Source organism: Labeo rohita, chromosome 22 (assembly GCF_022985175.1).
Source record: "Labeo rohita strain BAU-BD-2019 chromosome 22, IGBB_LRoh.1.0, whole genome shotgun sequence".
NCBI classification, from domain to species: domain Eukaryota; kingdom Metazoa; phylum Chordata; class Actinopteri; order Cypriniformes; family Cyprinidae; genus Labeo; species Labeo rohita.
Window position 1 is genome coordinate 9184223 of NC_066890.1, and position 25798 is coordinate 9210020.

The 25798-nt window shown below is 37.2% G+C and overlaps 1 protein-coding gene across 1 annotated transcript in view; it reads left to right on the forward strand.

The window, feature by feature from the left end:
- Positions 1-1075: 1075 nt before the first annotated feature.
- The window catches only part of impg2b (interphotoreceptor matrix proteoglycan 2b), a 29888-nt gene continuing 5165 nt past the window's right edge, over positions 1076-25798 (forward strand). The window contains exons 1-19 of the mRNA XM_051095566.1: positions 1076-1309; positions 1400-1621; positions 4374-4540; positions 4652-4683; positions 4942-4974; positions 5437-5492; positions 6005-9156; positions 9276-9437; positions 9593-9651; positions 9749-9769; positions 11165-11418; positions 11803-11861; positions 13481-13748; positions 13826-15639; positions 16124-16343; positions 18969-19179; positions 19251-19439; positions 22494-22695; positions 25456-25535. Coding sequence (XP_050951523.1) covers positions 1234-1309; positions 1400-1621; positions 4374-4540; positions 4652-4683; positions 4942-4974; positions 5437-5492; positions 6005-9156; positions 9276-9437; positions 9593-9651; positions 9749-9769; positions 11165-11418; positions 11803-11861; positions 13481-13748; positions 13826-15639; positions 16124-16343; positions 18969-19179; positions 19251-19439; positions 22494-22695; positions 25456-25535 — 7277 coding nt within the window. The 5' untranslated portion in view covers positions 1076-1233. The remainder of the gene's footprint in view (positions 1310-1399; positions 1622-4373; positions 4541-4651; positions 4684-4941; positions 4975-5436; positions 5493-6004; positions 9157-9275; positions 9438-9592; positions 9652-9748; positions 9770-11164; positions 11419-11802; positions 11862-13480; positions 13749-13825; positions 15640-16123; positions 16344-18968; positions 19180-19250; positions 19440-22493; positions 22696-25455; positions 25536-25798) is intronic.

Below are 25798 nucleotides of genomic sequence, written 5' to 3' on the forward strand. Positions count from 1 at the left end.
GTACAGCTCGAGCGCAGAGAAAATGGTGGAAAGCGTACAACTGGCTGAGGCCAGAGATATACAGGACAATCCATCAGCGGTTGTGGGCGGAGCTTGAGCAATATGACATCATACTGCTCAGAAAATCAAAACAGCTTGATAACTGAGACTGTTTAGGTTTTTTGGGAGTAAATGGATTTTTTATCATTGTAGGGAGGTTGTGTCCTCACACTGCTAAGACACGTTTATATGCAAACACCATGTAAAAGTGAGTTTTACATCCGGTGTCCCCAAATATTTGGACACTTAGTTGGACAAGTGAAAGAGAGAACACAAAACTGCTGATATGGCAGATGTCACACAGGATTTGATCTGTCACACCCACCACTTGCCGTCAAACACCATCTACCATCAAACTCAACAGCTTTAAACCGAGTCCATCAGATCAGTGTCTAAACCATCTGGCGGTCTTAACATTCACACTTACAAAGAGAAATTGTCTGTTTGTCTGTCAGTGTGGTAAACTTCAAAACCTTCGTAAACTAACCTTTAAAACAAGCCAGCATTCAGAGTTGTTGCAAACAGCAATTTAGAGTTTATTCAACTCAGTATATGAATAAACAGCTGTGGTTCTAATATCCTCCAACGAACCATTGATACTTTACAAAACCTGGAATTGCTTGGCCCACACTTGTGCCATCTGTTCATACGATCCATGATGGAATACACCCAAAACCCAATAAAGATGAAGTTCCAGTAAGCTGTACAGTCACAGCACGTGGAAAACCTGGAGATACAGGGGCTAAACCGCACATATGTCACATTTAGTCAAACGCTAGTAGATTATGCAATTAATTGTGTACAATGATATCAGTGCAATTCCACACAATGGCACTTATAATTGAACTCCTCAACGGATCAGACTGCAAATTACGGGACTGCCCGGATGGATCTTACAGGTGAGCAATGAAGGAGTATCACTGACTTCTCGACAAGCTTCCTCAGAAGAATTAACAAATAGGATTAGCGGGCAAGTAAAATCTTCCAAAGAGCCATCTGCTAAGCCGCATGGGGAGACGTCAGCTCAAAGCTACGTGATTGCATCCCTCTGTGACAACGAAAGGATATTCTGACAATGCAGACTAATTAATTCAACTCTCTACAAGTTTTTTGGGGGCCTGCAAGGAGGGATGCCCAAATTCCATCTTATTTAATAGACTTATTTTCTGAAGCATCACGGCATAAGGAATCATCATGGTTGATCTATCTTTGAAATGCATTTGGTGGGTTTTGGTATTGTTGTTGACCAGATATTGTTTCATAGATGCAGGTACGTATCTACTCTACATGAAGGCCTTGAGGAGTTGAGGAATTGTGATGCTTGCAATCTTCTGACCTTTTGTTCTTTGCTCTTTATTAGATTCTGAAACTCACAAGGATTATTTACCAAATGGATATACAACTTTTTTGGACGCCAGTGAAGTTTTAAATCACTCGTTGGTTCCTAGTGTGTCTGGAGAAGGGAAAACGGCTCTTTCTAGACGGAAAAGAGATCTTTTGTTTCCCAGTGGAGTTAAACTTTGCTCACATGAGACAGTGCAACAAGCAATACAGAATCATCTCAACTACTTTCACCTGCGAGGTAAGAACCAGACTTATTGTTGTTACGTTTTTACTTGCCTTTGAGAGATTCTGGGATAGTCGCCAAGAATGGTAATTGTAAGGTACAGTATGTTGCAGATGACTACTATAGTGTAAATGCATGCTCTTTATGTGAGAAAAATGAGCTCATACTTTTACATTTCATCAATAATAATAAACTAAGCCAACCCGACCAAATCCATTAACATCCAAGTAACCGCATATTTGAACCACGGTTTCGAAACATCAAAAACACACTGTCTCTTTGTCTCTCTTGCATATAATCGCGCACAAATATTCAGACGCACTCAACACACTTTTCCACATCATGCTCTTTCTAAAGTTCACGTATTAGCCTGTGAAGTTAGATGCAATCAAACTCTATTGGAGACCACCACTGAGAATAATGTTTCTCGCTGTTGCATTAATGAGACCCAGATGACCCTAGTGAATCTAATTACGACAACTCGAGAACCAAGTGTTGCTGTTTTACATAAAGGTCATGCTTGTGGTGTGTCAGTGGAAAGTTGATTATGTTTAGCCACGGAACCCTATTATAGGGCACTCTGATGCTATATTACATGTACAGTGGGGTCCAAAAGTCAGAGACGACTCGTGACTGTATGTTTTGCATTTTTATAATTGAATACTAATACAGTTACGTAAAACGCAGATTTAAATTAGTAGTATTTGGTGAACCCACATTGTACACTCTTAAAAATAAAGGTGCTTTAAAAGGCATCAGCAATGCCATAGAAGAACCGTTTTTGGTTTCACAAAGAACCATTCAGTCAAAGGTCAAAGGTTCTTTAAAGAACCATCTCTTTCTTACCTTTTTACAGTCTGAACCTTCTTTTGCCACAAAGAACCTTTTGTGTATATGCCAAAGAATTTAATTCAACCAAAAATGAAAACAAAAATATGTTTTGCTTTCAACTGTACACTCTTAAAAAGTTCCAAGTTTCCCACTCTAAAGAACCTTTTGTGCAATGGAAAGGTCCCATGGACTGTTAAAAGTTCTTCATGGAACCATAAATGCCAATAAAGAACCTTTATTTTAAGGCGTGCAAGTCACTTGAACTACTACTTTATAATGCTTTGTGAAATGTTTTCACTTTTCAGCCTAGATATTCAACTCAATAACTCCACTGACTTAACAGCACAACATGAGGTTGAGTAAATAATGGCGTAATTTTTATTTTAGGGTAAACTTTCTCTTTAAGACTCATAATGACTGTGTGGCTGTCAGCAGGGGGCTTGAAGTGTCTGTCTAGCGCTGTTAAAGTCAAATTCCGTCAACATTGTTCCATTAGGAAAGGCCAGAATTTCCAGAGTTTCTCCCTCATCGCTCCACACTGCTACTGAATCACTGTAGATGGTGATCAGATCCTTCGCTCTGCCAGGAAAACTTGTGACCTTTACCCTCCTACGTGCTTAAGTTCTGGTAGTCGTCATACAGAGTTGGTATGGCAGGCAGATGTACGTGGAACGTTTCGACTGGAGCCACAAAAAATGTTTAGCAAGGGTTAACGTCCCCCATCTGCGCGTTTAATTTTCCACTTGCAGGGTACATTGAGAAAGCATGCGGCATATACAGAAACAGCAATTTTGGTTCACAAATTGAAAAATAAAAAAAACTTTGGAACAATTGACGTGTGTGGATTAGGATAAGAGATGTTTCCATTATGTTGGTTATTGCTTTTTCTTTATTCAATTTAGAAGTAAAGCAATAATTCTGTTACTTCTGTCTTTTAAGTGAAAGGTGTGTCCATGCAAAGTGAAGTCAATTTCCACTAGAGCAGAGTTCACAGCTGGTGTTTTGGCAGATTATTTTCTTCTATGCTGTTTATAGTTCCCTAGTTCTTTTCCAAAACCTAGTGAGATGCATTACTGTCTGCTGTCTACACTGGCAGAATCTTCATAAATTAAATTGAACCTCATTAGTCATTAGTTACTCAACCTCATGTCGTTCCAAACCTGTAAGACCTTCGTTCATCTTCGGAACACAAATTAAGATATTTTTGATGAAATCCGAGAGCTTTTTGACCCTGCATAGAGAGCAACTACCACGTTCAAGGCCCAGAAAGGTAGTAAGAAAATCAGTGGCTCAACCGTTATGTTATGACGCTACGAGAATACTTTTGTGAACAAAGAAAAGTGAGATAATGACTTTATTCAACAATTTCTTCATGAAGACTGACATGAAAGAGAAGAAAATGGCAAATAAAGTTGCTGTTTTTGTTTTCTTTTCTCATAAAATTACGGTTGAACCACTGATGTCACATGGACTATTTTATCAATGCTTTTACTACTTTTTCTGGGCTTTGAACGCGGTAGTTCCATTGTTGTCTAAAGCTTTCAGATTTCATCAAAAATATCTTAATTTGTGTTCCATAGATGAACGAAGGTCTTACGGGTTTAGAACAACATGAGATTTAGTCATTGATGACAGAATTTTCATTTTTGGCTGAACTATCCCTTTAAGCGACTAAACTCGAACTTTAAGTGCTCTGGAGATGCCATATTACAGTTTGGGGTTAGCATGTTGCTAAAGCTAATACAGTGATTGATGTTTCGTCAGAATATACTGTAAAACATATTCAGTAAGAAATAGATACATTTTCCTCAATGTTTCAGCTGTTTTCTGTTCTTGTTTTTTCCACATTTAAGAGCTTGTGCGTGTGCTTAGATTGCATGGGTTGGTACGCTTATGGGTACCTGTAAATCTGTCTACATTTGTTTGTGTGCCTTAGTGTGCCAGGAAACAATTTGGGAGGCTTTCAAAATCTTCTGGGATCGCTTACCTGAGAAAGAAGAGTACCAGATCTGGATGAGGAAATGTCAAAACAGTAGTGTTAGCGTGTTTGACATTGGCAGAAGCTTTAGCCAGTCACCTGAGCACCTTGCTCTGATTTCAAGTGTAAGTATCCTTGCCAATGTCATGATACTAAACAAATCACTCTCAAATCAGTATTTTACTGAAGATACTAAATTGTAAAAGATGCAAACTAAGTTTTGTGGTATTTTGCAGAGGGTAGGAGCAACTTCAGTGACTTCAACAAGGTGAGAACTGCCTACAAACTGCATCTACTTTCATAATACCACAGTATTCTTTGAAGAACCTTGGAGTGCCATGTTAATATCATGGTACATGAATATGATAATATTGCATGGGGAAAACTCTTTACACCAGCTGCATTTCACACAAGTTGCCAGTGCCATCAGACTCGGTCAAAACAGCTCATTCATCCATATTCCACATAGTTATATAGACAAAATTAAAAATATTCTTAAATAATTCCTATATTTGTCTCATGATAGTGCACCCACCAGTCCATGGCAACCTGAATGCAGGTAGGACTTCAACCTCATGGGCATAGAATAACATAATTTGCATACAGTAGTACTGTTCTGCAACCTAAATGTAAATAAATCTGCAAATGTCCAGTGTGGAGCTCATTTGTAATGCGTTTAACATAACACCAACACTAAATGAATAATCTGAAACACCAACTCTTTAGCAAGGCAGCTAATTCAGAGCACACACTGATGTTTTGCAGACAAAACCACCCATTAATAGTAAAAGCTGGATACAGACCCCTGGCTTCAAACTGCGAAAATTTCAGTCATACCTTTAGTCCCTGCTAAAGCTAGTTGAATTTCCACTAGCTTTAGAGACATAGCACTGCTTATGGTTTAATTCATATCCTGAAGGGGGGAAACTAAACTTGGTTGCCAACGAGAAGTTTAGATTTTGTAGATATTGGGTACGTTCCTGGCCTTCAAAAGCATTTATAATTGTTTTCTCTTTTGCAGACATCAGACAACGACTACTGAGCCAACACAAGCAAATGTGGCCACAACCCAACAAGGTCAGTCTAGTTTACTACATTGTTAAAAAAAATATGCCACTTAAACAATGGATCCGTATTCCTGTTCCCTGTGTTTATAAATACTTCAAAATAAGCCTGGAAAGTCTTTTTTCTATTTACTGGATTTTGCAGTCCGTTGATTTAAGTTATGCTCTGATTAATCTGTATTGTTATTGTCTGTATAATACCCTGTAGCCATATCAACAGAAACCTAGTGCTCTCTGGCTCAGGCTATGCACTCAGAATAGATTTTAATCCTTTTTAGGTACTCAGTGGTTTGTTAAGCAGTAGAGGTGTCAGGATCCTTAGACATATTTCTGCCATTTAGTCAAGTGTAACTAATTATTTGTGCATGGACTTAGCCTCAACGATAGGCTACATCATGTTTGGCCCTGATGTCATGAAGACAAATAAAAGCATGCAATTAATGGATCTTATGACATCATTTTTTTTCTGTCAATTCCTCACTTTCTTTCTTTCTTTCTTTCTTTTATTTCTTTTCCCTCACCTAGTCAGCATTCTGGTTCCTGAGGGAGTACCAGATTCACAGGACATCACACAACAGACCATTGCAGACCAAATCTTAACCACCACTATAGCTGCAGAGCTTCAGATGACACGTGGAATCACTCCAGAGCCTGATCTTATCACAGCCTTTGAGGATTCGGCAGGGATGAGCACTAGCTCACCTACAGAACTCACAAATGTGGCCACTGGAAAACCTATTTCAAAACTGGAGGTCGAACTGGATGCTACTGAGCATCCTGTCGAAACATTAAACATTAGCGTTCAACATGAAGAGGTTGAAATAGTCTCAGAGTCTAAATTAATGACCACTGATAGTACTCCAGAGGAGTCTACTTCAAGAACATACGATTATGAGATTCCCACTACCTTTGAGGACTTGCTAGGAATAAGCACTACTTCTTCTACAGTAGTCACCAGTGATTTTACTGAGGAGCTTTATTTAGAAACAGAGTTGGGACAGGATACTACCGAATATCCAGTTAAGGCAGCAGGTGTTACAATTCAACATGAAGCTGATGTTGTCTCAGAGTCTACATCACCGACCAATGATAGAACTATGGAAGATTATACTTCAAAAAAATATGAGCATGATATTCCCACAACCTTGGAAGATTCACCAGTGATAAGCACTAATACTCCTACGTTAACCATCAGCGAATTCACTGAAGAGCTTCATTCAGATCCAGAACCGGAAGTGGGACAGGATGCTACTGAGGGTTTGGGTAAGATGTTAAGTGTTACCACTCAACATGAAGAGGTGGACATTGTCTCTGAGTCTACATTAATGACCACTGATAGAACTCCGGAAGATTATACTTCAAAAAAATATGAGCATGGTATTCCCACAACCTTGGAGGATTCATCAGGGATAAGCACTAATACTCCTACAGTAATCATCACTGAATTCACTAAACAGCTTCATTCAGAATCAGAACCGGAGGTGGGACAGGATACTACTACATACGATGTTACCATTCAACATGAAAAGGTGGATGCCATCTCAAAGTCTACATTAATGACCACTGATAGAACTCCAGAAGAGTCTACTTCAGGAAAATATGAGTATATTATTCCCACATCCTTTGAGGACTCACTGGGGATAATCGGTAGTTCTGAACTCACAAATGAGGCCACTGTGAAACAGGATGTTACAGAGGGTCCTGTTGAAACATCATATGTTACCAATTCACATGAAGAGTCTACTTTGACAAGTGCTGGAAATCCAAAAGATTTTACTTCAGGAAAATATGAATATGACATTCCTACAGCTTCTGAGGACTCACTTGGGATCAGTACCAACACCCCTACAGAAATCACCAGTGAATCTATGGAAGAGGTTATTTCTGTAACTAAACTGAACATGGGGCAGGGTGTTACTGAAGGTCCTGTTAAATCAATAGATTCTACAACTCCTGTAGGTTCCACCTCGATCGAGACAGATCTTCCCACGACCCTTGAGGACTCACCAGAAATAAGTACTAACACTCCTGCGGTAGTCAGTAGAGAATCCATTGAAAACTTTATTTCAGAAACTGAGGTTGAAGATGGATTGGGTTTTACCGAAAGTCCTGTTAAATCAGCACTTGTTACCATTGAGAATGTTGATGTTTTAGAAGCTACAGTGATATCCACTGGTAAAACTCTGGAAGAATCTCCTACAGAAATATCTCCTGTTCAGAGTGTCTTACCAGAGGAATCAATGCAGACAGCTACTACAAAGCTGAAAGAGGTTTCACCTAATCCCCCCACAGAAGGGTTGCCAAAGGCTAAGGCAGATAAGGATATTGCTGAAATCACACATGTGACCACAGTGCCAGGAATTCTGTCAGCCACTACACGTGTAAATGCATCACCTGATGTTGTATCAACAGAGGATGGACCTGAAAACATTGCAATTGTTACATTACTTGACAAAGATGAGGAATATGCACCCTACACTAAACCTACACCAGAGGTGACCACAGGTGAAGAACTACCAGGTGCCATGACAGAGAGTACTCATGAAGTTTCAAAGGAAACACATGAGTCTATAGATGACTCTCCTAATGCCAAAGAGGATCATTTAGGTAAGGAAGATGACATTATAACTGAGACCCCAGAAGTTGTTGAGGTGACAGCTGGAGAAACACCTAAATTGACTCTGGAAACTACAGAAGCTACCGAATCTGTGTTCACTGAGAAAGACGAACATGAGGACATAACTGCCACTTGGAAACCTGGTGAGATGACAACAGAGGCAACAGAAGTTCCTGAGTTTGATTTTGAAGACATTGGCACAGACAAAGTAGCCATTCTTGAAAACACACCTGAAGATTTTGATGGAGGAACAAGTGAAGCTACTGCTAAATTAGATGTTGGAACTAAACCTGTCATCTTGGAGGAATCACCTGAGGAAAGTCCTGAAGAAACTTCTACTAAGACCACAAGTCAGACCACATCTGTAATCACATCCAAGGACACACTTGATACTTCTTTGGACATTAGTACCCCTGAAACTGACATTGTAGAGTTTGTAACTGAAGGCATGGAAGATAAGGAAGACACATCTAAAAAGGAAGAAGGAGGTGAGGAAACACTTCTCAAAGTTTCTGAAGGCCCAATGCCAGATCCTACTGTTACTGAGTTGGAAAAAGTTATAATGACAACTACTATAAAAGAGGACATACATGAAGTTACAGAGCCATTAAAAATTCCAGAGGACACACCTAAAGTTGCAGTGGAAATCACACATGAAGTCACCAGAGGAGATCCTTTATCTGAGACACCTAAAGTTACAACAGAGACACCTAAGCTTATTACAGAATCTGATGTCATAACAGAGACAACTCACGTCATATCTCAAGCACCCGAAGTGGAGAAAAGTGGATCTATCTCGAAGACACCTGAGGTCGCATCTCAAACGCCTTTGTCAATATCTGAATTTTCAGACGTGCCCAAGACAGTACCTAAAACACCTGGCATACATGTGGTCCAACAGGAACCCGCAGAAGATGATATCCCAACTCCTATTTTGAAAGTGGAGGATATCACGGTTGTACTAAATGACTTGTCAACTACTATTCAAAAGACTTTTTCCACCACATTACAAAACTTGCCACAGGACATTTCTAATGATATTTTAGATGAAAACAACATGGTGAGCACATCAAATTTTTAATAGACAATTAAGACATTTTATTTGTTTACTTGTGTATATATTTTAACTCAGTGATTGTGAATTCCTCTTAAACATTTATTTATTTTTTTCACATATAGATTGGAAATGAAATTGATGACATTATGGTCCGACCAGTACGTCCTGTTGGCGATCATATTGTGGAGCTGAGTATTAAGATAAGAGGTGAAACCTATGATGATGCTCTGAGAGATCCATCAAGTTACTACTATCAACATCTATCCAAACTGTTCGTCGATAAGGTAAGCTAAATCTATACATTTAGATATTTATGTATTTGGTGACAACAGTGTGTGGGGAATGAAACTAATTATTAGAAACTATAATCTCATGTCCATCAGGAAATGTATATACATTATTGTACATTTATAACATTTCCTTTATTTATTTTTCGAAGATTGAAGAGGTTTTTAAAAGGCTCCCAGGTTTCAAGACCATATCCGTCCTTGAATTCAGGTATTATTTTTAATGGTAATTTATATGATTATCCAAACAGATAAAGAATATATGTTGATTTCTGAATGTCATTTTTTTTCTTAATAAAATATCCCAGGCCACAGAAGGACATTGAAGGGTAAGCATTCTAACTCTTACTTAGCTTGAGCTCTGGATCTAAACATATTGCTTTTAGAAGTCACAGCTAATCACATCTCAAAATGAACAAAACAGATATTAATGTAATTTGGGCTATCACTGCTAATATTTCTGCAATGTTTCACCCAGGCCTGATAAATCCATCTCCCCACCCTGCCATGTCACACAGCTGCGTGACCCATATCTCCTCCAAAACATCTAATGAGAAATTCATGTGCCTGAATTTTCCACCCACCATATGTAGTGTTTTATAGAGCGTTGCTCTGAAATCGCTTTCACACTGTTTTCTTGGTAAGGTCATGTGCTTGCTGCCTCATTAGCCTTGCAAAATCAACTGATAGAAAAGATGGTCATACTCATTTAGGTGTGACATGTGTGTGTGTGTGTCAGTGGGCTACTTTGTCTGGCCATTCGCCACCTTAAGTGGGATAAGTCGCTGTGGTAAATGCACGCCCCATCTGCCAAGCATGATGGGATTAAATCCTAAATGTTCTCTGCTCTCAAGTGTCATCATGGCAATGTTTCCTGTGGTTTATCAGCGAGGCCTCGGTTAAACCACACAATGGGTAACTACATATTGTGAGCTCTATGAAGCCCCATAAACCACCTGAGAACAGAGATGTTCTTACTTAGTCATTTAAGGCTAATTAGCATTTCTGGTGTGCCAAAGAAATTGAATCCTTGTGGAGGTTTTATCTGTCATAAGAGAGAAAACCAATCTGGTCGTAAACACACTAGGTTTCTAACCCTCACTGAAAAAAAAAAAAAATTGGGGCAAAAAAAATCTAGGTCAGCTCTCTTCACTCCCAGTTCTTTTTTTTTTTTATTTCCCCTAGTAACCAGCAGCTGAATTTTCTGTGGTATATTTGGTTGTTAGCTACTAAAAAATGTAAACATCTTAAACCAGTGGGTCCGTTTCAATGGTTTTAGAGAGGTTTTAGAGAATTAACCCACACTTTTCAGCTGGTTAGACTGGGAGATCAGGTGGCTGATGAGTTAAGTTAGGAGACCAACTAGACCAGCTTGGTGGTGCTAGAAGAACAACTAGACCATAATCCATCCAAAACCACCAAACCACTGTGGCTGTTTACTTGAATTTACTACTGTGCAAAGGAATTACTTTAAGTTGCGCAGCTGATGCTCAACGGGGTTAAATATGATCAAATATGACAAACTGACAAAACAGATAGCAGGCTCCACCATGACAAACTCCATTCCTGCTGTACTCTAGATGAAGCTGCTCATTTATTAATAAATGTTAGTCATTTAATACACAACATCTTCAGTCTTGGCCAGTTTACAGCCAGCGAGCCTTTGATGTAGCAAATTATGTTTTTTGACCGCGAAGAGTCAATGTTTTCTTTGCATTCCTCAGAGGCCTGGCAGTGGTGGTGCACTACGCTGTGGTTCTTGAGGGCGACGGGACAGGAATAAGTAATGAGACCATAGATTACATAAACCTACATTCAAACATGGTTGAGAACTCCTTCACCGATCCTGATGAGCTACCTACCGTGGTCTACACCATCACTGACTTCCGAAACTACATCACCGAAGCCCTCCACAAGGAGAATTTCATCAAAAACACCACTCTGGAAGTAGACCCTGAATCTTTGCAACTGGAAAATGGTAAGATGTTCTCTAAGAGGTGGAAAGACACATTGTGGGTCAATTATAGCGAACCCAAGCTGAGTTGAGTGCTTCTTGCTGATGTTTCTTATAAACATTCAGGTTTAAGTTTTTGTTCTGTCACAGTGGTTAATTGCAAAATGTAGCTGAATAAACCCAAAATGAATTATGCTGACACTGGTGGTATATCCTCTTACACTGTTTGGCTGTACGCGGTTTTAACAGAAGGAAGAGCCTTCATGGTTCTTATCTCTGGTTTTGGCAGACTAATATTGCAGCCTTCAGAGCCAAACTCTCTTGAAGAGACGGTAGTATGGGTAGGAACTGTGCTTAAGCAATTTTAAGTATAATTTGATATGATTTGTCTCTGTTTTGGCTTCACAGTGGAGACATTGCTGCCTTCCAAACCAACCAGCAGACCGCTTGACTCCAGTGACATGATGGTGAGTCAATGGTCATTGGCAGGACCACCCAGTAAATGGGTAACCATGACTGTCCAGTCCAGAATCCGTACCCAGAACTACAGTTTAGGACTCAAGGATTTTTTTTCACCTCATTGCAGTGCAATTACTTTCAAGTGTGAATGTGAATCCTTCCAAAGCTGTTAAATGAAAAATGAGTCACACTAATAGCAATCACATGTAGGTTTTTGTTGTTACATGATAAGAAAGATTACCTTGCACATAAAATGGGTTTTCATAGCACGTCATTAAAACAGATTATAGCACAGCTATGGGATAATATGGCAGGTCTGTAAAACTATTCAAGTCAATTTTCCAGCTCAAGTATTCTCTAGGCACAAGTAAGCATGCTATTTTATGAAAATTGTTTAGCTCAGGCACTATGAAATATTGAAAAGAATCTGTTTTTAATCTCAGTGTGACATATATTTATTGCAGAGACCGAGCAGCTTTCTTCACAGTCTGTAGTTTAATTAGAAAGACACATTGGATACCAAACATGGCAATAATCTTAAAATTTACTCTTGGGTTTTTCCTCTAACATTTGACAAAACTGGCACTTTTTTCAATACCCATATTAAGTAGATTTACCGTCTTGTTTTGGCTGATGCACTACGTCCATGTCTGCATCTACGAACATGTGTTCTCTCTCAGGTAATAGTATGCTTGCCTCAATAGACTCCTTAAAGTTAGTTCCTTTAAAATTGATGCGAGAAATTGATCTGTCCTGTTTAGGATGGATATTTGTTTGCAAATTAGAAACCTAAATAGTAAGACGCATAAAACTAGTTCTATAAAAAAAATCGATCTAGCCACTTGTCCTCTATTAAACGGTCAATGGGCCTATTTCAAGAAATACGAGCATAACTCATTTCTGTGTAAGTTGTTCGTGAAACCATTCTTATGTAAATTGTCGCACTGAATTAAAAGTGACAGTTTACGTAAGAATGGTTTTACGAATGATTTACACAGAAATTCGTGCTGCTCGTGTTTCATGAATGAGGCCAGTGTGTGCAACTGACGATGATCTAGTTCCAGTAGCACCTCACTCATTACGTGCATGAAAATAAAATAGTGTGAATAACTCATGAATGTATATACAATCAGTCGTTATATATACAACATGACATATTGCAAATCTGCATGAAGGTTAAATGTTCATTTCTGGTCAAAAAACTGTCTTCTGGTCAAATATGCATTAGTCAATATCCCATCAAGGACTGGGATCCTCAGGATGGTGTGAAGATCATGTGCACTTTTTTAGTATGTTTATGCAATTTTTTCCACTGCCATTTCTCTGGAAAAAGAAGATGTATTTCCAGTGTAATTCACTAAGAAGTTTGAGGAAAAATTCTTCCACTTACACCATAAGTGCACTTTTTTCACTCTACACTTTTTGATGGTCAAATGGTGAGGCTTAATTTCAACCGCTGAAACATTAGGACATTCAGTGAACACAGGCCTCAGTATGGAAAGTTACAATGTCTTTTGGCTCATCTTTTTGTCAGCAACCTTAATGTAGACCTATCTTAAATATATTTGCTTAATAACTAATTAACTAATAACTAACTAACCATAACTCTTCAATCATTAAATCCTAGGACAATGTTCTTGCCTCTGAGAAACCACCAGATGTACCCAGGCAGGAATTATCCAACAATGACATCTTCTTTGATGACTTCCATGACCAAGTTCACACGACAGATCCCTGGAAGGACGTATGGAGTGAGGACATAAATGCAAATGATGTAATCATCTTTGAGGAAAGTCCCACTCTGTCTCCTGCAGATGTGTCTTTGAAGAACTTTGACTTTGAGCTTACCTCTAAATTTGAGACTTCAAGCAGTGCACCTGCTCCTGGTACAGAGAGTGAGTCTTATATCTCATGAATGATTTTCCACCTAAAGCCAGTAATGTGGTTCTAAAATGTTGCGTTCTTGTTTCAGACGATGGTATTCTTGAAGAGGAGGGCTTCTTACAGACTGCAACTACAGTCAGTCCTATCACAGGTGCAATAACAGAAGTTGCCTTACATGCGGAATCACCTCACAAGTTGGAAGAAACCCCAGTTTCTCCCATGGATCCTCCTGATGTTGAGTTGACTACTCAGAGTGACTTGATAGACTTGGGTTCAGGCTCAGGTTTCTCTGGGGATCATCTAGGTCCTGACATTTGGCCTTGGGAGTCAGAGGAAGTCTTGAGGGAAGATGCTAAGGATGAGGTACACCAACGGCATGAAGATCAGGAATCTATAGTGGAACAGTTCGAGCCTCCCCAACAAGATGTGACACCCAAGGAGCCATTCTTGGACAGGGTTCTTGTGACACAAGATATTCGTACTAATCCTCACTACACAACAACTGACCAAGCTCCAGTTTTCTGGACTATGGAGACTTTGACTGTCGAGCTTTCTATGCAGACCCAAGTAGCCCCTGAACAATATGATGACTATTTTCCAGATGAATCTACCACTGTGGCTACACACGTGACCAGTCGACCCTTGCTACATGTCTACACTTCAGCAGAAACTCAAAATGTGGATGCATCACAAAGTCCTGATACAATCAGTTCACCTGCTGATAAGGACTATGCAGAAAGTTTTGTTACACCCACTGTGATCCCACCAAGCACAGCAGTAGCCATGAATGTGCATACTCCTTCAACAGAAAACAAGCAGAGTCAGGAAACACTGGCCTACACAGCAAAGTCAAATGAAATGCCTTCAACTACGCAATCACCTGCAATCCTAGAAACTGATATGGTTTCAGTGGAAGGTCCTACTGCTTATTCAGAAGCTGTTGAGCATCCTATAACCGAAGGTATCACAGAGTTACCTGCACTCTTATGGCCAGAGGTAAAAGATTCAGATGAAGAAGTCAAGATTCTAGATGAGAATATGGAAGGCAGCAAGCTTATGCCTACGGAAAGCCCACTGACTGAACTCTCAGAAGAGGATTTAGCTGGGGATGAGATCTTGGTCGCAACAACAGCTCCAACAACAGTAGCTACTGAGGAACCAAAAGTAGAAGATCATTCAGCTTCCTTGTCTCCTGAGAAGGACTCTCCGTTCACACGGATATCACATTTGTCAATAGATGAGGAGGAGCATTTACCAGAATCAACCACAGAATCTCTAACTACCCATTCATCTACTCATTCGGTTCTTCAAGAGACGACTCCAGAGACTTCAACTGATGTGATACACACTTACATTGCAACTGTAGCAGAGGACCCTATTTTATCAGAGAATGCTGAAGATAAAGACCCAACCATAATAGTTCAGTCCACCACAATCAGTCATCCAGATGTTTCAGAACATTTGGAGACCCTTAGTTCCACCACTGTACCATTATTGTATCAGCCAACGTTGAAAACTACCAACCAGATAACTTCCAATGACATAGACGTGCAAGAGAACACAGTAGAGTCAAGCCCTGACATCACAGGGCTCACCCTACCTACCAAACCAGTGAACTCTGACAGTACTACTATGAAAGTTCCTGTTCCAGTAAACCCCAACATAACAGAGTTTGATGTTTCATTTGACATATTCCCATTTGATGGGCCAAGCCATGATGGAGACGACGGTAGTGGATTTGCTCATGGGACTGACTTGGCAAGTATTGCCTTGCCAGCAAGCCCTGGAAGGGCTTTAATAGTGTTTTTCAGCCTCAGGGTCACCAACATGATGTTTTCCGAAGATCTGTTCAACAAGAGCTCTACTGAATACAAGGCCCTTGAGCAGCAATTTATGGAGCTGGTAAGATATATTTGTCACATTCAGTCTTGGGTACTTTGGTCTATTTTAAGGAAAGAAAAACATCAGTAAGAAGGCCATGAGTTATTAATCACAACTGTTTTTGAACATGTTCTTTGACAGTAATGAGTTTAAGGAACCCAAGACAGAATGTTTGGGACTGATCACTCTAATTGCACATTTTCATACAATGGTAGTGAGTGATGACTGGTGATGACAAAATTTTTGGGTAAACGATTCCATAAAGCACATTCTGAAGTTCACACAAGACAACGTCAGTTTAGATTTGTTGATGTTTGTTGTTGTAAAACATTAGGAGAGTTTGTTAGGGGCTTTGCATACTATCCGTTAACTCCATTAGCATGGTTGTCTTTATGAACACTAACTAATGAGTTAATTGATGGAATTAGAATCTTCAGTCACCTTCTAAGTATGTGTGGCTCTGTATTACTGCTCACTGGAATATGATTTAATTCTTTTTTTCTAGCTCGTACCATATCTACAATCCAACCTCAGCAATTTCCAGAATTTAGAGATTTTGAACTTCAGGAATGGCAGCATTGTGGTAAACAGCAGGATGAAGTTTGGCAAGCCAGTTCCCAATGGTGTGACAACAGCAGTGTACCTCATCCTAGAAGACTTCTGCAATACTGCCTACCAAACTATGAATCTTGCAATAGACAAGTATTCATTGGATGTAGAATCAGGTAACTCGAAAGGGCTTACATATACACACAAAATAACAAATTGCGGTTAGCCGCTATGAAGACATGAGCAAATTTCTGGCTCTGTTTGTGCCCAACAATATTCACTAAACATTATTTGATTCTTTAAAGGGCAAAATGCCTGCCACATATGCATTTTCTGCCAATTCGAAGTCATTTTAAAATCCTAAAATTACTAGCACCAACCACGACTGAGATTTAGTACTATTTGTTATAGATTTTCACAGTTTGTGCTCCATTTATGTTTCATTTGTCATAGTTTGAGACAAAATCGACGAATAACAATTGTTTTGTTTTGCTGTTTGCTGTGCACTTTTTAGTGTGCTACACAGGGAGGCTTTGCGACTCATATATGTTAAAGCAGCCAGACTTTGATTGGCAAAAGGAACATTTCTTCAATTGATGCCAGTACTGAAAGGCTACTAAACAGTTGTAATTGAACAGGCATTGAAATGGGTGAAAAATATCCTAGATTTCCTAAGAAAAAGAATATCGGAATTGTTTAGGGGGTAGTTATTTTGCCAATACCCGCATTTGCTGTGTTTTTTGCTGGCACATCTCCAAAATGGTAGGTCGCTGACATTTTGAGCAATAATGAGCTAGATCTATGCTAGAGGACAGAAGGTTAGGGTTATTCCAGTCTGGCTTTGGAAAACATTAGGCCTTGTTAGGATGAGTGATAAGAGATTGATTCTGTACCGCAGACAGATTAGAGGTGATTTATTCTAGTGAGACGTGCAGAGCTCAATGCGTCAGGCAAATGAGTCATATTTGTTTGTGTCCCTGTGTAAATTCTCTCTGAGCTCCTTTATCAACACACATCTCTAATGAGCAAATGCTGATGCTTGAAATCAGAAAATTATCTTGGTTTTGTTGCCACATTTGTAATGAATTGTAATAATGCTTGTATAGCAACTGCAGCAAAGGCAAAAATAGTCACATTTATCAACCAACATCTAAACTTCTAACGTCATTCAATTCCATCTTGATTTTAGACTAGAAAAATCATTGTTTGGATATTTGTTTGGATTATTTCAAAAGTATTCAATTCAAGTTTGCGTGTGTTTCAAACTAAATTTGAAAAGGTTCATTTTTTCCCTATTTTCTTTGTTTAACACACTTATTTATGGTGACGCATTGCTGCAACACACAATTTTTTCAACTCAGTTATGTTGTGATAACGAGATATGTCATTTAAACGCCATAATTATCTCGTTAAAACAACATCTTTTCTTGTAATAACGAGATGTTTTCTCGTTAAAATGGCATCTTTTCTCATAAAAATGAAAAAATCAAAACAGTTATTTTTGAATAATTGACTTTGGGCTTGAAATATTTCTCTATTTGAATGACTTTAGTTTGATTTAACAAATCAAAATACGAACAAAACAAAATAAAGCGAAATTTTTATTATTATTATTATTATTATTATTACTGTTATTATTATTAAATCGGTTCTGTTTTAAAAATGGACAAACGAAAATTAAGCTAGATGTTTTCGTATTTTTTGTTCGCTCACGTAATGTAACGACATAACATAACAAGAGAAAACAATGTGTACAGCAGCCCTATTCGCTGTGCACCATACACACCCATTAAAACTACATCTTTTCTCGTAAAAACGAGATGTTATGTCGCTAAAAGGACATAATTATTTCATTAAAATGAAATTTTTCTCGTAATAATGAGGTGCTTTCTCTTTAAAATGGCATCTTATAAAAAAAAAAGGTGTTATGTATTAAAACAACATAATTATATTGTTAAAACATTTTTTTTCTCAAGAAAACGAGACATTTTCTTGTTAAAAGAACATTTTATGGAAGAAATGATAAAATTTAAATTTGATTATTATTGTTGTTGTTATTTCGTTCTGTTTAAAAATGGACACATGGAAATTAAGCTAGATTTTTCATATTTTTTTGTTCTCTCACATAATGTAACTGTATATTGTTTATAATGGGGAAAACATAGTTTTTATGACATAATGTATCATTATTACGTCATTATGGTCATTAAGAGAAAATATGTCATTTTAACAAGATAATTATGTTTTTATGACATAACGTCATTTTTACGAGAAAAGGTGCAATTTTAACAAGAAAACATCTCGTCATTATGAGAAAAATGTCGTTTTAATGAGATGATTATGTCTTTTTAGCAACATAACATCTATTATTGTTATTATTATTATTTTGCTCTGTTTGAAAACGGACGAATGAAAGTTAAGCTAGATTTTTTTATTTTTTGTTTTCTCACATAAAGTATCTCTCACCATATATCGTCTATTACATTATTACGAGAAAAACATGTTGTTTTAATGAGAAAAGATGTAGTTTTAACAAGAAAACAATGTAGTTTTAACAAGAAAACATCATTATTACGAAAAAATATGTAGTTTTAATGACATGACATCTCGTTATTACGAGAAAAGATGTTGTTAAAATGACATATCTCAATATTGCAACATAACTAAGTAAAAACAATGCGTATGGCAGCCATATTCGCTGTGCACCACACACTGTACTTATTAGTACTTATTATTGGCTTTTATTTTGATTTTTTTGGTTTTCTGTTAGTATTAATAATTTGTCTTTTTCTGTCTGGCAGGTGACAAGGCTGATCCATGTAAGTTCCAAGCATGTAATGAGTTCTCTAAGTGTTTAGTCAACCGCTGGTCAGGCGAGGCAGAGTGCGTTTGTAACGCTGGCTATTTTAGTGTGGACGGGCTGCCATGTCAGAGTATCTGTGACATACAGGAAGACTTCTGCCAGAATGATGGGAAATGCGACATCATACCTGGCAAAGGTGCCATTTGCAGGTGGGTACTGCAAATAATCTTCTACAGAAAGAACATGGCCAAAAATGAAACTCACTCACCTTTGTTTTTAGGTGTCGAGTTGGTGAAAACTGGTGGTATCGAGGCGAGCACTGTGAGGAGTATGTGTCAGAACCACTGGTGGTTGGCATCGCCATCGCCTCAGTCGCGGGGTTCCTCCTTGTGGCGTCGGGCGTGATCTTTTTCCTTGCCAGAACTTTGCGAGACCAGTATGACACTGATGATTCAGAAGACCCTTTACGGTACAAACTGTGCATAACAAACACTCTCAATGTGCCAAATAAATCATAAGATCATATTTTTTGGAAGAAACTAATAAGTTTGTGTCTTCCTTTAGACTTTAGAACAAGCAGAACTCCTTAGTGTACTACAAATCTGCTAAGTTGATTATTAATAACAGTTCAGTTTATTTGAATGACTTGTATGATGCACATGTGAAGCCTAAATGGCCTTTTTTTAAAGCATTCTGTCAATGTTTTGAATGAATGCTGTAAATACAAGCACTCTGAAATGTGATTTGAGTTTCCTCTGAGGCCCCAAAAGACTTGTTAAATGACATTTGGTTTCTTCACCTGGTTGGAAAGGAAGCAAAGAATCTCAGTTGTGATTGTGTTTGAAAGCACTGTGTTCTGGAACATACATATGGAGCACACTGCAGTATTTTATGGCCCAAACGTGCGTATTTTGATTTTATGACCTTGTTGTACGAATAAGCCGGAACACACTGGTCATTATGAAACAAATGCTTTTAGGCAAGTGCAGGTTGAATCGATTATCATTTTTGAACAAGTTGTTCCTGTCTTGAGTTTCATTTGAACACATATTTTATATCCTATACAACATGATGATATTGTGATAGCGCAGATGCCAATTTTTTATATCCGTCGGCTCTAGATAACATACAGTGTCCCCAAGAAGTACTTGGAAACTTAGTCCACACTGTATTAGACAACCATGACTGAATTTGACACAGTATCCAAACAAATATCAGGGGCTACTCTGTACTGGCTAGTAACAACTTAAAATGAATGCTGAAATTTATTATTTATTGTTTGTTTGTTCATAAACACTCAAAATTGCGCCAAAATAAATATCACAACTACTACTAATGATAATAATAATAGTTTTACTTTAAAATACATGTAAATTAAAAATAATAAATATAAATGTATTATAAAATATGGATATATGCTTTGTCTGTAAACATAAACACAGCAGACTTAAACCTGTTTCAACACCAGGGCAAACAGGGAAATCCTGGCAGACGTAAGATGACGTAACATCTCTGCAGGGGATATATCAGTGATCCTGATCAACAGGTTATAGAAGAATGAATGCAGGGACAGTAGAAGATTGAGCTGCTCTCACTTGGCCTGAGATAATCCACTCACTTTTTCCATGGCTCTACTATCTGACCCTTGGGCAGATATAAATAGGTTGGACGATCCGCTGCTTTTACGAGCCCATGGCAAGGGCATGTTTGATTCCAGATACTCATTTTTTAGGTTTCAAAAAGTTTATTATTAGTTTATTTAATTAAAAATATGATTTATTGTACAGGAAGATAAACATGTTTTGGATGAGATTCGAACCTATTTTTCCCAACTAAGCACCAAGGCTCATTTTTATCTGATGTGTTCATGTTGCTGTCCATAATCTGACTTTTATTCCCGAACATTTTTCCACAGATATTCAGAGAACGTACCATCTCTAGAAAGAGCCACTAAGTACAATCCCATGTTTGAAAGTTTATTATTAGTTTAATTCAAAATATAATTTATTATACAGGAAGATAAACATATTTTGGATGAGATTCAAACCTGTTTTTCCCAACTAAGCACCAAAGCTATTTTTTTCTGATGTGTTCATGTTGCTGTCCATGATCTGACTTTTATTCCATAACATTTTTCCACAGATATTCAGAGAATGTGCCATCACTAGAAAAAGCCACTAAGTACAATCCTATGTTTGAAAGTTTATTATTAGTTCATTTAATTCAAAATATAATTTATTATACAGGAAGATAAACACATTTTGGTTGAGATTCGAACCTGTTTTTCCCAACTAACCACCAAGGCTAATTTTTTTTTCTGATGTGTTCATGTTGCTGTCCATGATCTGACTTTCATTCCATAACATTTTTCCACAGATATTCAGAGAATGTGCCATCTCTAGAAAGAGCCACTAAGTACAATCCCACGTTTGAAAGTTTATTATTAGTTCATTTAATTGAAAATATAATTTATTATACAGGAAGATAAACATATTTTGGATGAGATTCAAACCTGTTTTTCCCAACTAAGCACCAAGGCTATTTTTTTTCTGATGTGTTCATGTTGCTGTCTATGATCTGACTCTTATTCCCTAACATTTTCCACAGATATTCAGAGAACATGCCATCTCTAGAAAGAGACACTAAGTACAATCCCATGTTTGAAAGTTTATTATTAGTTCATTTAATTCTAAATATAATTTATTATACAGGAAGATAAACATGTTTTGGATGACATTCGAACCTGTTTTTCCCAACTAAGCACCAAGGCTAATTTTTTTCCTGATGTGTTCATGTTGCTGTCCATGATCTGACTTTTATTCCCTAATATTTTCCACAGATATTCAGAGAACATGCCATCTCTAGAAAGAGCCATTAATTACAATCCCATGTTTGAAAGTTTATTATTAGTTTATTTAATTCAAAATATAATTTATTATGCAGGAAGATAAACATATTTTGGATGAGATTCGAACCTGTTTTTCCCAACTAAGCACCAAGGATAATTTTTTTTCTGATGTGTTCATGTTGCTGTCCATGATCTGACTTTTATTCCCTAACATGTTTCCACAGATATTTAGAGAACGTGCCATCTCTAGAAAGAGCCACTAATTACAATCCCATGTTTGAAAGTTTATTATTAGTTTATTTAATTCAAAATATAATTTATTATACAGGAAGATAAACATATTTGAGATTCAAACCTGTTTTCCCAACTAAGCACCAAGGCTCTTTTTTTTCTGATGTGTTCATGTTGCTGTCCATAATCTAACTTTTATTCCCTAACATTTTTCCACAGATATTCAGAGAATGTGCCATCTCTAGAAAGAGCCACTAAGTACAATCCCATGTTTGAAAGTTTATTATTAGTTTATTTAATTCAAAATATAATTTATTATACAGGAAGATAAACATATTTGAGATTCAAACCTGTTTTTCCCAAATAAGCACCAAGGCTCATTTTTCTGATGTGTTCATATTGCTGTCCATAATCTGACTTTTATTCTTTAACATTTTTCCACAGATATTCAGAGAATGTGCCATCTCTAGAAAGAGCCACTAAGTACAATCCCATGTTTGAAAGTGAAGCAACTACAGGCTATAACCAGTACTACCGCCGTTACCCAGATGCCCCTGCGTACAGCACCGGCAGCGCTGAGGCCTCCACGGACTTCAGCAGCGAGGAAATACGACACATTTATGAGAACAGTGAACTTACAAAAGAGGTAAGATCAGTTTCTGTGCATGTTAATAGAACTTAGAAGACACAAAATTTATTTTGACAATTTTTGTGGGACAGAAGTAAGCTCATTTGATATGGTATATTGTACCTGGTTCAGTTGACAAATTATTAAAATACATCTTTCTGACATAAAAAGACAACTTTCGAATGTCATGCATGCCTCGGCGATGCGGCAAATGTCAAAAAGAAAGCTAATAAAAGTGCAATCAATTTAATTTGTTAGAAATTGAATTATAAGCGTTACATAACTATAAGAAAAGAGGTTGTACAAATTAACGTAATAAAAAACTAAGCTAATGAATGTGCAATAAACTGAACTGATTGTGAATTGAATCGAGTAAAACTGTAAACGTAACTAACGTAAGAAAATAATTATTTTTATGAGGTAACGATTTCGTATGAATTTGTGCCATGTTATTTCTATAAAAACGATATTTGTATGAATTTTTAAGTAAGCACTACCCCAAACCTAACCGTTAAACAGGGCATAAGTAGATTGTATGAAGACATATGAATAAGATCATACAAATTAACGTAATATATATTTTTTTCAAAACTAAGCCAATGAAAGTGCAATAAACTGAGCTGATTCTAAACTAAATCAAGTAAAACTGTAAACATAACTAACGCAAGAAAGCAACTGTTACTTCTATGAAAATATATACATTTTTTTATTGTTTGATGTTATTTCTAAGAAAACATATGATTTTATAAAAGGAAGGTGTTTTATAAAAATGTATGATATTTAGAAAAAAGTAAGCACTACCCCAAACCTAACCGTCAAATGGGCCGCAAGTAGATCATACTAAGACTTATGAATGAGTTCGTACAAATTAACATAATTCAAAACTAAGCCAATGAAAGTGAATTAAACTGATCTGATTATAAACTGAATTGACTAAAACCTTAAATGTAACTAACATAAGAAAGGTAATTATTTTTAAGAGGTGACGATTTCGTATGAATTTGCACTATGTTATTACTATGAAAACGTATGGGTTTTATTTAAAAAAATCATGCAATGTTATTTCTATGAAAATGTATGATTTCTATGAAAGGTATTTCTATAAAAATGTATGATAGGGGAGCAAATGGGGCGCAAGTATATTGTACGAAGATGTATGAATGAGGTCATACAAATTAACTTTTTTTTTTTTTTTTTTTTCCCCCAAAACTAAGACAATGAAAGTGCAGTAAATTAAACCGATTATAAACTGGATTGAGTAAAACTGTAAACATAACTATAGTAAAAAAAAAAAAATATTATTTTTACAAGGTGACAATTTCATATGAATTCCTACAATGTTATTTCAGTTAAATCAGATGGAACAGATAAATGTACATATGGTACGTTTATTTGACGCTGGTTTTGTATGTCACCGCAGTTCTGACTTGAAATGTCTGTTGAGTGGCGCTATAACTCCAGTGCTCTGTGACGTTAAAATAACGTACCATCTACACTACACCTAAACCTACCCAGTATATGAACAAAAACACATGTGACGTAAAAACACAATAACAATGTTTTTCGATCTCTCATCTTTCAGCTCTTTCATTGTGAGTGATGTTTTTCACGTCATTCGTACAAGGATACCGCATCCTAAATCCAATTCCGTGCCGGCTGAGCTACTGGGCAAACTTGCTACACGCGGAAAGCGAAACATATGGAGCTGTAATCATAACTTTGCATGAAAACAATTACAAGTTCTGTTTTACTGCCGCTAGTGTTCATTTCTGGAAACTGCAGTAATATGTACTTATTGGCACGTATTTCGCATCTTGCGAAAAAGTTCCCACAGATATGTTTTCGTCATGAGATCAGGTAGTTAGAAAACATAACTCATGAGGTGGTGATTTCATATAAATTTGTACTGTTATGTTTATAAAAACATGTTATTTTTAGAAAAATGTAACCTTAACCATTAAATGGGGCATAAGTCGATTGTAGGAAAAAGTATAAAAAAAACTGTACATAAAAAAAACTGTACAAAAAAAAAAAATAGTTACAAATTACTGTGAGAGAGTGTTGATAATTACATAAATAACCAGGTGCTCATGGTACACACTGTGCGTACAGCTGTACAGCTGTGTGTCTTTATGCAAGTGGTCTGCAACACTACTTAGTGTTTTAGTAGCATTCTCTGTGCCACATGTTTGCATAGAATATTCCTCAAAAACGTTCCTAAAAACACTCCATGTCCTTCAACTAAAGCTCTGTTCCCTGCAGCAATGAAACTGTTATAGTTTACTTGACTGATATATGCTCACAATTGAGAATTTTCTGGCAACTCTGAACAATAGAGAATTGTCAAGCATGTCCTCTTTTGGAAAACAATACTTGATGGGTAGATAAATCATATTTCCTAACTGAATGCACTAAACAGTTTTAGAGGCAAAATGTCTTTTATACACTTATTCCAATCCATGAAACATGTAGTGGAGTGTAATCATAGTAGGTGTCTATCTTATCTTACACTTCCATCTGTCTGTTTTTATATGGAAGGAATATGAAAAGTTTTAATGTGATGTAAGTGAAAGAAAAAGAAAAAAATCAACTCCTGTGGCATGAAAGTAAAGAAATCCTTTGAGATTCCGATGAGATTCTGTCTCACCTTTGCTCTTGGTTTAAAGTGCCAGAGTTGGTCTAGACGTCTAGAAGTAAAATGAGGGCTAGGGCAAAGAGGTCAGTTTTGTTATATAACTGTCTTCTTCTCCCTCTTTCACCTTCCCGCTCTCACGACAGGAAATCCAGGACCGTATTCGAATTATCGAACTGTATGCCAAGGACCGCCAGTTTGCAGATTTTGTCCGACAACACCAAGTGTAAGTGTTTGTACCAACACAAACCAATGATAATAGAATGCTAAACTCAATGGACAGCATTTGTGAAAACTGTCAATGACCACGGAAAATAATTTTTGCAAATTCTCCATCTGTAAAAATAAGCAAACCGTGCATTTACAGTTGTGCACGTAGTGAAAGTCTATAGGGCCAGATATTTGCGCAGGATAAACAATTTACATTTTCAATAACACATTTCTGTGTGGAACAACAATATGAGCTGCACGTCCCTTTGGAATGTTTGG